General features: G+C 46.4%; 1 protein-coding gene and 1 non-coding gene across 3 annotated transcripts in view; one reads left to right on the top strand and one right to left on the bottom strand.

The window, feature by feature from the left end:
- LOC100079342 (solute carrier family 22 member 5-like) overlaps positions 1-13,434 on the top strand; it is a 54,946-nt gene that overhangs the window by 8,897 nt on the left and 32,615 nt on the right. For both annotated transcript variants that reach the window (XM_007669818.3, XM_007669819.3), the window contains exon 2: positions 9,477-9,580. In XM_007669818.3, coding sequence (XP_007668008.1) covers positions 9,477-9,580 — 104 coding nt within the window. The remainder of the gene's footprint in view (positions 1-9,476; positions 9,581-13,434) is intronic.
- LOC114807214 lies at positions 4,190-4,327 on the bottom strand. The gene has a single exon (XR_003755266.1). It is a non-coding gene; the product is annotated as a small nucleolar RNA SNORA7 (small nucleolar RNA).

Raw genomic sequence — 13,434 nt, 5'->3', positions numbered from 1 at the left:
TAAAAGGGAGAGACAGACAACAAAACAAAACATGCAGTCAGGCATCAATACCATCAAGATAAATAGAATCATATATATATGCACATCATTAATAAAATAGACTAATATTATTTATTACTGTGCTATGCTATGGGGCGGGAAAGGGGATAGAGCAGAGGGAGGGAGTAGGAGGAATGGGGAGGGGAGGAGGAGCAGAGGGAAAGGGAGGGCTCATTCTGGGAAGGCCTCCTGGAGGAGTAGAGCCCTCAGTAGGGCTTTGAAGAGGGGAAGAGACTTAGTTTGGCGGATGTGAGGAGGGAGGGCATTCCAGGTCAGCGGTAGGAAGGACGTGGGCCAGGGGTCACAGCGGGACAGGCGAGAATGAGGGACCGTGAGGAGGTTAGCGACAGAGGAGTGGAGTGTACCAAGACCTGCCGGTTTCACCTCTACAATATCACCAAGATCCGCCCTTTCCTCTCCACCCAAACGGCTACCTTACTGTTACGGGCTCTCGTTATATCCCGGCTAGACTACTGTGTCAGCCTTCTCTCTGACCTCCCTTCCTCCTCTCTCGCCCCGCTCCGGTCTATTCTTCACTCCGCTGCCCAGCTCATCTTCCTGCAGAAACGATCTGGGCATGTCACTCCCCTTCTTAAACACCTCCAGTGGTTGCCTATCAACCTCCGCTCCAAATAAAAACTCCTCACTCTAGGCTTCGAGGCTCTCCATCACCTTGCCCCTTCCTACCTCTCCTCCCTTCTCTCTTTCTACCACCCACCCCGCACGCTCCGCTCCTCCGCCGCCCACCTCCTCACCGTCCCTCGGTCTCGCCTATCCCGCCGTCGACCCCCGGGTCACGTCCTCCCGCGGTCCCGGAACGCCCTCCCTCCTCACCTCCGCCAAACTGATTCTCTTTCCCTCTTCAAAACCCTACTTAAAACTCACCTCCTCCAAGAGGCGTTCCCAGACCGAGCTCCTCTTCTCCCTCTACTCCCTCTGCCATCCCCCCTTTACCTCTCTGCAGCTTAACCCTCTTTTTCCCCTTTTCCCTCTGCTCCTCCACCTCTCCCTTCCCATCCCCACAGCACCGTACTCGTCCGCTCAACTGTATATATTTTCGTTACCCTATTTATTTTGTTAATGAATTGTACATCGCCTTGATTCTATTTAGTTGCCATTGTTTTTACGAGATGTTCTTCCCCTCGACTCTATTTATTGCCATTGTTCTCGTCTGTCCGTCTCCCCCGATTAGACCGTAAGCCCGTCAAACGGCAGGGACCGTCTCTATCTGTTGCCGACTTGTTCATCCCAAGCGCTTAGTACAGTGCTTTGCACATAGTAAGCGCTCAATAAATACTATTGAATGAATGAATGAGTGTACAGGGTGGGCTGTAGAAGGAGAGAGGGAGGTGAGTGGGAAGAGGATGGAGTCAAAGGCACATTTGGGGGAAAGTCAACTTTGCTTGTTGTAGCAGGGCACGTCACTGTTTATTTGTTGTATTGTGCTTCCCCAAGCACTTAGTACAGTGTTCTGCACACAGTAAGCACTCAATAAATATCGAATGAATGAATGAACTTTGAAAGCGAAGGGTAGATTGCCCCCCAAGATTCCTCCAAGGAGGATGAGAGAGAGTGAATGATGGGGAGGGAAACAGTTGAGATGAGGAGAAGATTTGGGAGTGAAGGAAACTGAACTTTGAAGTTACTGATGAAGGGTAGAGGAGAGTCTACAGGTTTTTTAAAGTACAGTCGGGAAACCAGAGGGAAAAGGGACAAAGAAAAAAACAACCTTTCATTTTCAGTAAAGGGCATTCATTTTTCAAAGATAAATTGTCAGTTTCCTGAAAACTAATAATTTTTTAAAAATCAGAACCTGGGCTGTCATAATTTTAACATTTTGACTAATATTGGGCTGGATCAAGTAAGTAAATATCCAGTAAATGAAATATCAGGAAAAATGTATCCTCTAAATATAATGTTCCTTGGGAAGACAGAAAAATAAGTTTGGATTTTCCAGAGAAGTAGAGATAGTTCAACAGAACACATCCTTCCTAAGTGTTTTCTGTACTCTAATTCCTATATACGTCCATGCCATCCATTCCTCCCCACGAACCCAAAGGTTATCAGTTTTAGCGGGGGAGTCTTACTGATCTCCCTATCTCCACCCCCCCCCCCAATTTTTTTATTCTTGACCGAAACCACTCACTTTCAATATTCAAAGCATCCCTTCCCCATCCAAGCCCATCTTGCCCCCACACTCTTTATGATATTTGTTAAGTGCTTACTATATGCCAGGCACTGTACTAAGTTCTGGGAGAGATACAAGCTAATCAGGTTGGGCACAGTCCCTGTCCCAGATTAATTAGTTGAGCACTTACTGTGTGCTGAGCACTGTACTAAGCACTTGGGAGAGTACAGTATAACGAGAGTTGGTAGACATGTTCCCTGCCCACAGTAAGTTTACAGTCTGGTAGGGAAGACAGACATTAGTATAAATAAATTGTGGCTATGTACATAAGTACTGTGAGGCTGAGGGAGGAGTGAAATAAGGAAGCAAATCCAAATGTCAGGGTGACCCAGAAGGGAGTAGGAGAAGAGGAATAAGGGCTTCGTCAGGGAAGGCCTTTTGGAGAAGGTGTTCTCCAAGGTTGGCATTAGAGGAGTGGAATGTGTGGGCTAGGTTGTAGTGGGTGAGCAGTGAGGTAAGAGAAGTGCGGGCAAGGTGACTGAGTGCCTTATAGCCACTGGTCAGGAGTTTCTGTTTGATGTGGAGGTGGACGGGCAACCATTGGAGGTCCTTGAAGAGGGGGGAAATGTGGACTGAACTTTTCTGTAGAAAAACGATCCAGGCAGTGGCATGAAGTATGGCCTGGAGTGGGGAGAGACAGGAGGCAAGGAGGTCAGCAAGGAGGCAGGCACAGGTAATCAGTGTGGGATAGGATAAGTGCTTGGGTTAACGTGGTAGCATTGTGGCCTAGTGTATAGAACATGGGCCTGGGAGTCAGCAGGACCTGGGTTCTGATCCTGGCTCCACCACTTGTCCGCTGTGTGACCTTGGGCAAGTCACTTAACTTCTCTGTGCCTCTATTTCCTCATCTGTAAAATGGGGATTAAGACTCCGTGCCCCCTGTGGAACAGGGACTGTGTCCAACCCAACCACCTTGTATCCACCCCAGTCCTTGCTCTCTCCCAGGAGAATAAACAAATAATGTGAGAAGCAGCATAGCCTAGTGAATAGAGCATGGACCTGGGTGTCAGAAGGACCTGGAAACACCCACGTCCGCATGTGCTCGCTCCCACATACCTACCCAAACACCACAGGTGTGTGCTGAGGCGCTCACACACAGACACACCTACATCCTTATGTGCACATGCGCGCATGCACACGTGGTATCAGGCGCAGTCACGCTCCCTCAAACTGGCATCCTGACCTGCTCCCGGAATCCCAGCAGCTGTCATGGTAGGTGGACAGGAGAGGGGTGGAGGGGCCCAAGGCCTTTGGGACCCTCAGGGAGCTGGAGGAACGGTGAAGCAGCGGGGCCTAGTGGAGTGGATTCGGACCTGGGAATCAGAGGAACTGGATTCTAATCCTGGCTCCGCCGCTTGCCCACTGCATGACCTGGGGCAAGTAACTTCTCCCCGCCTCCGTTTCCTTACTGTAAAAAGGGCATTAAACACCAGTTTTCCTTCTCGCTTAGACTATGATTGATATGGGCTAGTTGGTTTCTGGCCTTCTGTGCCTCTGAACCTTCAACATCTCTCAAGATTTTGGGAGTTATTTTTATAGATTAGTTGCCATGGGATTTATCTTGATTGTCCATGGTCTGGAGTCACCAAGCTCACAGAGGAAATTTGTACTGGGCAAAGACAAGGCAGACCCAGGACTGTCAAACCGTCCCAGATTCCCCAGTCGAGCCCCAGTAAACCTCGGTGTACAGAGTGGCCGTATCCAGGAACATGCGGATAAGTAATTCGTAACTGGTGATCTTGTCTTACGGCATCGAGTCGTCTCCGCCCCATAGCGACGCCGTGGATACATCTCTCCCAGAACGCCCCACCTCCACCTGCAGTCGTTCTGGTAGTGGATCGATCGAGTTGTCTTGGTAAAAATACGGAAGTGGTTTACCATTGCCTCCTTCTGCGGAGTCAACTTGAGTCTCCACCTTCCACTCTCTCCCGTGCCGCTGTTGTCCAGCACAGGTGAGTTTTGACTTGCAGCAGATTGTCTTCCACTCGCCAGCCACTGCCCAAGCTAGGAATGGAATGGGTGTGACTCGGCTTGACTCTCCCTCCCGTAGTTGAGACTGGTAGAGTACTGGAGACTCTCCAGGTGTGACCTTGAGAGGGGAAACCAGTAATTAGTCAGGAGGATCTGGTGCTTTTGTAAACACCCTCAGTGGATTTGCCTCACATTCACCTAGTTGGATTCCTGCCTGACTATTGCAGGGCTATGTTTGAGTTGCCCTCCAGCCCCATCAGCCACCCGAGGCAGGAGTATGAGAGAGGGGAAAGTCTGGCCTTTGGTTGAGGACAGGGAAAAACTCCTCAACATGGTTTATGCTAAGCTCGTGCTATGTGCCAGGCACTGTAATAGTAATAATAATAGTAATATTAGTATTAAGCACTTACTGGGTGCCGGGCACTGTACTAAGCGCTGGTGTGGATATAAGGAAATTGGTTTGGACACAGACCTTGTCCCACATGGGGCTCACAGTCTTAATAATGATAATAATAAGAATGGTATTTTTAAAGTGCTATTGCCAAGCACTGTTCTAAGCCCTGGGGTAGATACAGGATTTTCAGGTTGTCCCACTTGGGACTCACAGTCTTAATCCCCATTTTATAGATAAGGTAAATGAGCCACAGAGAAGTTAAGTGACTTGCCCAAAGTCACACAGCTGACAAGTGGAAGAGCCGTGATTTTAACCCATGACCTCTGACTCCTAACCCCATCCATGCTCTAGGTACTATACTAAGCGTTGGGGTAGGTCCAAGGTTGGACGCAGTCTACGTCCCACGCGGGGCTCACAGTCTTTATCCCCACTGAATAGGTGAGGTAACTGAAGCACAGAGAAATGAAGTGACTTACCCAAGGTCACACAGCTGACAAGCAGCAGAGTGGGGATTAGAACCCAAGACCTTGTACCTCCCAGGCCCGTGCTCTACCCACTAGGCGATGCTTCTTTACCTCCTGAGTCTTGCCAGGGGACTGAGATTAGGAAAGCCTCGGTGACTAGCCCAAAATTCTCTGAGGGCACTTGCCTCCATGGAGTGAACACCTGTGAATGTGGTTGGAGTATAATCTCGGTTTTCCTTTTATCTTCACGACGCAGATCTTTAAAACCCCTCTTTCAGCCTTTGAGGCAGTCTCCTGAAATTCTCCCTGTCCTTCTCAATGACCTGAATGTCCTGGGCAAATGCCTGGGGAAACTAAAGCCAGCTTCTAAATTGACGCAAGCATTTGTCTCAACACCTCTTTCAAAAGCTGCCCCATAAAAGCCTGACCTGACCGCTTCCGTGACAGTTCAGATCCAGATTTGAGGTCAGTCAGTTGTATTTATTGAGCTCTCACTGTGTGCAGTGCACTGTATTAAGCGCTTAGTATAATACAGTATAACAGACATATTCCCTGCCCGCAATGAGTTTATGGCCTAGATACTGCTTAGCCATCCTTTGTATCAGAAGATGACGCTGCCACTTGTGAGATAACACCATGGCCTCAGCGGGTTGAGAGATGGACCTTTGTATGTTCTGTGGTGAAAATATAGTCAGGCATCTTTTCCTCACTTTTCCCCCAATTTCAGGGTCTGGGATGATGAGTGAGACTTTCCTGGAAAGTGTGCATGTGGAGGGGATTTGGATGAAGAGACCTTCGTGTTCTTTTCAAAAGCCTTAGTCTGCTTTGACCTTATAGCAGCATGTATCTTCTGCTACAAATTGGGACTTATTTGCCCCAAACCAACTTTGCATTCTTTCCTTAAAAATGGCAGCACTTATTTTTAAGGTTTAGCAGCATTCATCTGTTTGGGGTGAATTTTGTTGTCAGTGGGGCTTAGGAGGACGGGATATTGATGTCTCCTCAGCTGGGGGGAAATCTTAATCTTGAGGATTTACCACCTAGAGCAGTTGAATTTCATGGCTGTTAGGGTACAAATCACTTTGGTCCATTTAGCCCTGGATTTGCACCCTTCTTTTTTTTTAAAAAAAGGTATTTGGTAAATGCTTACTATGTGCCAGAATTTGTACTAAGGACTGTGGTAAATAATAAGTGCTTATGATGTGCTAGGCACTGTACTAAGCACTGGAGTAGATTCAAGATAATTGGGTTAGACACAGTCCCAATCTCATAGGGCTCACAGTCTTATTCCCCATTTTCTAATGAGCTAACTGAAGCACAGAGAAATGATTTGCCCGTGGACAACACTGCAGACAAGTGGTGGGGAACCGGGATTAGAACCCAGGTCTTTCTGACTCGCAGGCATGTGCTTTATCCACTAGGCCACTCTGTTTCCCTTTATTCACTCCTCCCTCAGCCCAACAGGACTTATATACATATCCATAATTTAATTATATTTCTGTCCATCTCCCTCTCTAAACTGTAAGCTGTTTGTGGGCTGGGAACATATCTACCAACTCTGTTGTATTGCACTCTCCCAAGTGCTTAGTTCAGTGCTCTTCACACAGTGAGCATGCAATAAATAAACACTGTTTGATGACCTGGAGCTCTGCAGGGATTAGTTTCTACAGTTTTCGAGATGAAAGTCAGGGCTGAGAAGCGATTTTGTTATACCCTGTACATAGATTTTAAAAGATTATTATTATTGTAAGCACTTACTCTGTGCCAAGCACTGTTCTAAGCACCAGCATAGGGTGCAAGTTCATCTGGTTGGACATAGTCCCTGTCACACGTAAGGTTGCAGTAAGAGGGAGATAAGATATTGAATCCTCCTTATGCAGTTGAGGAAACTGAGGCACAGAGAAGTGAAATCACATCCCTACAGTGATTCCCTCTGGACTGTAGGCTCATTATGGGCAAGAAACATGTCTACCAACTCGGTTATATTGTATTCTCCCAGCCGCTTAGTTTAGTGCTCTGCACGCCATAAGCCCACAGTAAATACCATTGTTTGATTAGCGGAAGCTCTGAAGGGATTCCTCTGCCTGTTTACTTGTTTTGATGTGTATGTATATCTCTAAATTTTATTTATTTATATTGATGCTATTGATGCCTGCTTACCTGTTTTGATGTCTATCTCCCGCGTTCTAGACTGTGAGCCTGTTATGGGCAGGGATTGTCTCTCTTTGTTGCTGAATTGTACTTTCCAAGTGCTTAATACAGTGCTCTGCCCACAGTAAGCGCTCAATAAATGCGATCGAATGAATGAATGAATTCATTTCTGCAATTTTCAAGATGAAAGTCAGACCTGAGAGGTGATGATCTGTCCAGAGAGTACATATATTGTACTCTCCCAAGCCCTTAGTACAGTTCTCTGCATAGAGAAGCAGCATGGCTTAGAGATAAGAGCCCGGGCGTGAGTCAGATGTCATGGGTTCTAATGCTGGCTCCCTCACATATCAGCTGTGTGACTTTGGGCAAGTCACTTAACCTCTCGGGGCCTCAGTTCCCTCATCTGTTGAATGGGGATTAAGACTGTGAGCCCCACGTGGGACAACCTGATTACCTTGGATCTACCCCAGCACTTAGAACAGTGCTTGGCACATAGTAAGCGTTTAACAAATACCAACATTATTATCAGAGTAATTGCTCAATAAGTATGAAGATTGTAGACTGTGAGCCCGTTGTGGGCAGAAATTGTTTCTCTTTATTGCTGTATTGCACTTTCCAAGCACTTAGTACAGTGGTCTGCACACAGTAAGCGCTCAAGAAATACAAATGAATAAATGAATGATTCAGGTCTCACGGTAGATAATGGCAGAGCCGGGATTAGAACCCAGATCCTCCGACTCCCAGGCCCATGTCTTTCCACTCGTCCACGTTGCTTCTGTGTCAGTGGGCAGGAACTGTGTCTATCTGTTGCTGATTTGTACATTCCAAGCGCTTAATACAGTGCTCTGCACATAGTAAGCACTCAATAAATACTATTGAATGAATGAACTTCATCGAACCATATGAGGACAAGGACGGAGGGTTCTTCAGCTACTTTAGGCAGTCATGTAATTAAAGAATCATAACTGACCGCTGCCTACAGGTCTCGCCAGCTCAAACTGAAAATTGGGGTATGGAAGGGAGTGACTCGGTTACAGTTCAGAACGTGGGGGTGGCAATCGCAGGTGCCAAATTGGGTTACAGAGTCCTTGCTTCTCCCGAAATGGTTGACATCATCTGCTGCCCTTCAAGTAATGGTAATGAGCTGAAGCCCAGTTTCTGTTAGATTCTCGGAATGTGCCCCCACGTTAAAGGAGCCCCTGTAAGCATGGCATTATACACCCACAATTGCTTACATCCAGATCAGAAAGCACAGGGACATCCAGAACCCAGTCGTATGTCTGTGTCATAACTGTGGTTTTTTGATGCAGAGGGGATCACAGTGTTAAAAACAGCATTCTGAGCATAGCAGCTTTTGATCTAAATGACTCTGATTTTGTCTCAGGAAGTCCCCCATTTCAGGTGGGATGTATATCACATCTGCAAATTCCAAATTCCGGGGGACAGGAGATTGCTTCTTTCCCAAAACAGATAAGGCCTGCTTGGACAGGAGATTGCTTCTTACCCAAAACAGATAAGGCCTGCTTGAAGAGTCTCTTTTGTCATTGAAGAAAACACATTGTCCGAGTTCTTTTGTGATTGGCTACTTCTCCTATATGTTGCAAATAAAGGCACAGCCAAACAGGAGAGGGGGCCGTTGTGTCACTCGTACCTCTCTGGAGGTGAACGGGCACTCGGTCACCTTCCTCCCTTTTCTGATCTATCCAACACTGTCTCTGAGTGTTACTTTCCTTACTTGCGTCACCACCTTGGGTTCGAATCCTCACTGCCTTTTAGTTCCATTCTCTTTTCGAGTACAGAGGGGATCACAGTGTTTTTCTCTTTGATCAGGCGGCCTCCAAGTAGCAAAGTAGTGTACTTCTGTTTGTTTTTTGTTTTCGTCTTTTTCAGGCAGGGTGTGTGGACTTCTCCGGTTCATCTGTGCAAACCCGTTCTTGAGTACAAACTGGCTCTGGAGCGACTAGATTGGCTGTCAGATGTTCCTGAGTGTGTGACGGGAACTTCTGGTCAATCAACATCTAGCACCATTAAGGCCGGGGAGAGAGCCAGCTGCCTCCCCCGCCAAGACTGGCTCGCCCTGTCCTCTGCCCTGCCTGACCACCCGGTTTTTGTCATGACTGTAGTGGGTTTCCCCTTCCATCCTTGCTGTCCTTATTCCTGTGACAGGGACCTTCTCTCTTAACTCAGTAAACCGGGTGGGGGAAGCCGGGGAGGAACCTCCCTAATTTTGAAAGTGTAAAAGTGAAGTCTTCCTTTGTTTGTTTTGCAGTGGAACCTGGTGTGTGATGATGACTGGAAAGCTCCACTAACTACCTCCTTATTCTTTGTGGGTGTGCTTATCGGATCCTTTGTTTCGGGACAGCTCTCAGACAGGTAAAGTGTTTTCTCTGTGGTGGTACTGAAGCAACTAGATGCACCTATTATTCCTTAGTCGCGGGTGTAATCCTGGTGAGATTTCTAAGGCATATTGCTTCAGTTAGTGGTGCAAGTTGTTTTTCCGTTTCACCTCCAGATAAGGGTGGATTGCCATTCTGAAAAATCCATTTCAGTAGAATTGTCCAGTCAAATCTAAGTTCAGAGTTCATCGTGCCTTTGCAGGAGGTACAAACATAAAGACATGTTGTAATTGCCCTGAGTGATATACTTGGGTTGCTTCCTGGGACTCGGGTTTTTAATTTTTTTTAAAAGAAAACTTTGTACAATTCTTTATTGCAGCGAGTTATAAATGAGGTGGAGAGTTGGAGCAATTGGCCAGGTAGGTTTTTTTGGACTGGATTATATAGATTATCTGGTCCAAAATGGTCCAAAATTAGCTGGTCTAAATGATTGGTTCACAGCCCACTTACTTGCTTGGGTAAATATGACTTAAATATGTTTGTTAGTTGTGGTATTTGTTAAACACTTTCTTTTTCTCTGGGTTAATAGTTTGGACGTCAGTCAGTAGTATGTATTAAGCCTCAGTTACCTCATCTGTAAAATGGGTATTAAGAATCTGAGCCCCATGTGGGACAACCTGATAACCTTCAATGCTTAGAACAGTGCTTGGCACATAGTAAGCGCTTAACAAATATCATCATTATTATTATTATTATCATCATTGTATCGACCCCAGTGCTTAGAGCAGTGCGTGGCACATAGTAAGCACCTAACAAATATTATTATTATTATTAATAATAATAAGCACTTGCTACGTTCAGAGCACCACACTCAAGAACTAGGTCGCCTAATTCTAAGATATCATACCCAAGCACTTAGTCTAGTGCGCTCCCCAGAGGTAATCAGTATATCAATTAGTGGTATTTATTGAGCTCTTACTGTGTGCCAAGGACTGTATTTGGTGCATGGGAGAGAATAATACAGTGGAGTTGGTAGGCAAGTTTCCTGCCCATAGGGAGCTTACAGTCTAGAAGAGGGGGCAGACATTAAAATAAATTTGGGATGGGAGAGGATAGGGATATGTACATAAGATGTACATAGGACAGGGGGTGGGGTGCCTAAGTGGTTGAGATCCAAATGCATAGGCAGCATATAGGGAAGAGCAAATAGGAAAAATGAGGGACTGTTCAATAAATATTCTTGACTGATTGATAGATCTGTCAGTAGGGAATAGAATGAGGCTATGGGCAGTGGATAAAGTGTTGGACAACTGAAACATTTGAGATTTCAAAGTTTTACATTTTCTCATTTCTTCAGTGATATATTTGTCCAAAGTGCTGTTTAAAAATCTTGGTGCCCAGTTGAGAGATGAAAGAGATAGGACATCAGCGGACCAGGCTGGCTGCGAACAGCCAAGATTCAGTCAGTGAATCGTATTTACCGAGTGCTTACTGTGTGCAGACCACTGTACTAAGCGCCTGGGAGAGTACAATATAGCAGACATATTCACAGAGAGCTTACATCCCAGAGAGGGAGACAGACATTAAAATAATAAAATAAGATTGTAGAGGCAAAGCCTGAGAGACAGTGTGGGATGGGGCTTGGGAGTGTGAGAGCCCTTCTGCCCTAACTGCCAATGAGAACCTGAAATTCTTCTCCAGCCATAGCACCCTGCTGAATTTTGGTTTTATCTTGTGTTTCTACCCTTGTGTGTGTGTGTTATGTCTGCAAGTCCCCTCTCTCCCACTTCTGTTCTTAGATTGTGAACCCCCAGAGAGACAGGGACCTTATCAAATTCCCACCTGTGTATTCTGTGTGAGCTCTTTTGTATAGTATTCTACTCACAGAAAGCACTTTAAAAAATGATCTGACTTCTGCTCCTACTAGTACTTACTCTGAGTTTCGAGCCTGGAGGGAGCAGATCAGAGCCACATGCAGCCCCAGACCGACGTGTCGTATTTACCCGGTGGGCCAGGCTGCCTGGGACTAGTCAGTTTGCAGAAGACATTCATCCTCCCCTTACCATCGCCACTAATCTGCTTGCCTGGGTGGACCAGGGCAGTTTTCCCCATCCCTTAATCCTCTTCTCTCTGTCTCATTTCTAAGGTCTCCTTCGAATGTTTAGGGGAGAGTTATAATCAGAACAATAATACTTTTAATAATTATTATGGTATTTGTTAAGTGCTAACTCCATGTTGAGCACTGTACCAAGATGATCAGTTTGGCTATGAGCCTCATCCTACATGGGGCTCACAGTCTAAGTAGGAGGGAGAACGGGTTCCAAATCCCCATTTTACATTTGAGAAAACTGAGGCTCAGAGAAGTTAAGGGACTTGCCCAAGGTCACACACCTGGCAAGTGGCAGAGCCAGAATTGGAACCCAAGTCCTTTGACTCCCAGGCCTGTGCTTTGTCCTCTAGGCCAAGCTGTTTCTTTCCAGGTCTGAAATCAATCAGTAGTATTTATTGAGTGCAGAGCACTGCCCCTCCTCTCCCCCTCATAATGCCCACTTGCCATTGTGGTAAAATTAATTTTTGATTTTCACTCATGGGGCTTTCTTACAGGAAACAGCTGCCCCTCTAGTTAGGTGTCCTTGAGCTCTTGGAATCCCCAGGTCAGCAAAGAACATTTTTTTTTTCAGTGATTGGAATTGGTGATGTTTAATCCAAGGTTACCAGCTGTCCCCATTCTCCTGGACATTTTGGGGTGCCACCCATTCCACACTAAGGAGAAAAGTATTTCTTAACCATACGGAGATATGGCCCAACCTTGAGTTCCTTAGCATGTTTGCATTGGTAGAGGTATGGCAGAAGTAGAGATTACTTTTTCCTCAAGAAAAAACAGTTCATTCCAAATATGCTTTATAGCTCACTAGACTTGACTCCTTTCAAGACAACAAACAGGAGGAAGGGAAAAGTCATTCCAAACCCTCAATATTTGGAGCAACTCGGCGTTTCTAAGCAAAACAAGCAAACATCAAAATTCCATTGTTGAGCAGGCAACCAGTGGGAGCCGGAATGTTGCCCAGTTCTCTCTCTGGGTCGTGGTGGTGTCCAGAAGAGTCCAATCACCCCAGCATTTAGTACGGTGCCTGGCACATAATAAGCGTTTAATAAGTACCATTATTATTATTAAGGAATAGGACTTCATTGAAGTCAGAGCCCCTAGAGGAGTGCCAGTATGGAGGTCTCCTTGCATAGGTGGTCTGCAAGGGAAATGGAATGTTTTCCCAGCTGGGACTCATACATCTTGGAAGCCTCTCCAGTCCAGGAGGTGAGCATATGGTATGTAGGCTCTGTGGGGAGTGGGGGCGTCGGGGGGGCTGTTCAAACCGCAAACTGTGTGTAGTAGGCCCAGAACCAGCTTCTGACCTTTAGTCACCCCGAGTTGGGGCTCCAGGGGAGGGCCCCCATGTTACAAATGTCGCCATCACAACATGTTGTTCGGGCAAGCAATGTGCCATGATATAATAGTGTCTGCTGAATTTTGTTTCTCCACCACTGCCCTTTCTGTGGCCTTAGGGGTCACCCCTTGCCTGAAAACCCTGAACAACTAGCTTGCCCATTCATTCACTCACTCACTCCTGCATTAAGGGCTGGGAAAAATGCAACTTTGAGAATCAGATGTGATCTCTGGCCCCAAGGCCCTCAGCAGCTCAAAGATTACAAATAAAGGAGGGAGGGAGCGAGATTGGCGACATACACAAGGAAAGAGAAAACAATAAAAGCAAATGTTTTATTAGTTGTTAAGTGCAAAAGGGTATCTAGGTGCAGCCATCTTTGAGAAGGGTCGGGACTCTGCTGTCTTGGGGAGGTCTCTCCCGGCTGCCCCTGGAACCATCCCTGAGTGGG

This window comes from Ornithorhynchus anatinus, chromosome X1 (assembly GCF_004115215.2).
Source record: "Ornithorhynchus anatinus isolate Pmale09 chromosome X1, mOrnAna1.pri.v4, whole genome shotgun sequence".
In the NCBI taxonomy this organism is placed as follows: domain Eukaryota; kingdom Metazoa; phylum Chordata; class Mammalia; order Monotremata; family Ornithorhynchidae; genus Ornithorhynchus; species Ornithorhynchus anatinus.
Note: the sequence above shows the minus strand (reverse complement) of the source record. Positions and strands in the feature narration are given on the sequence as shown.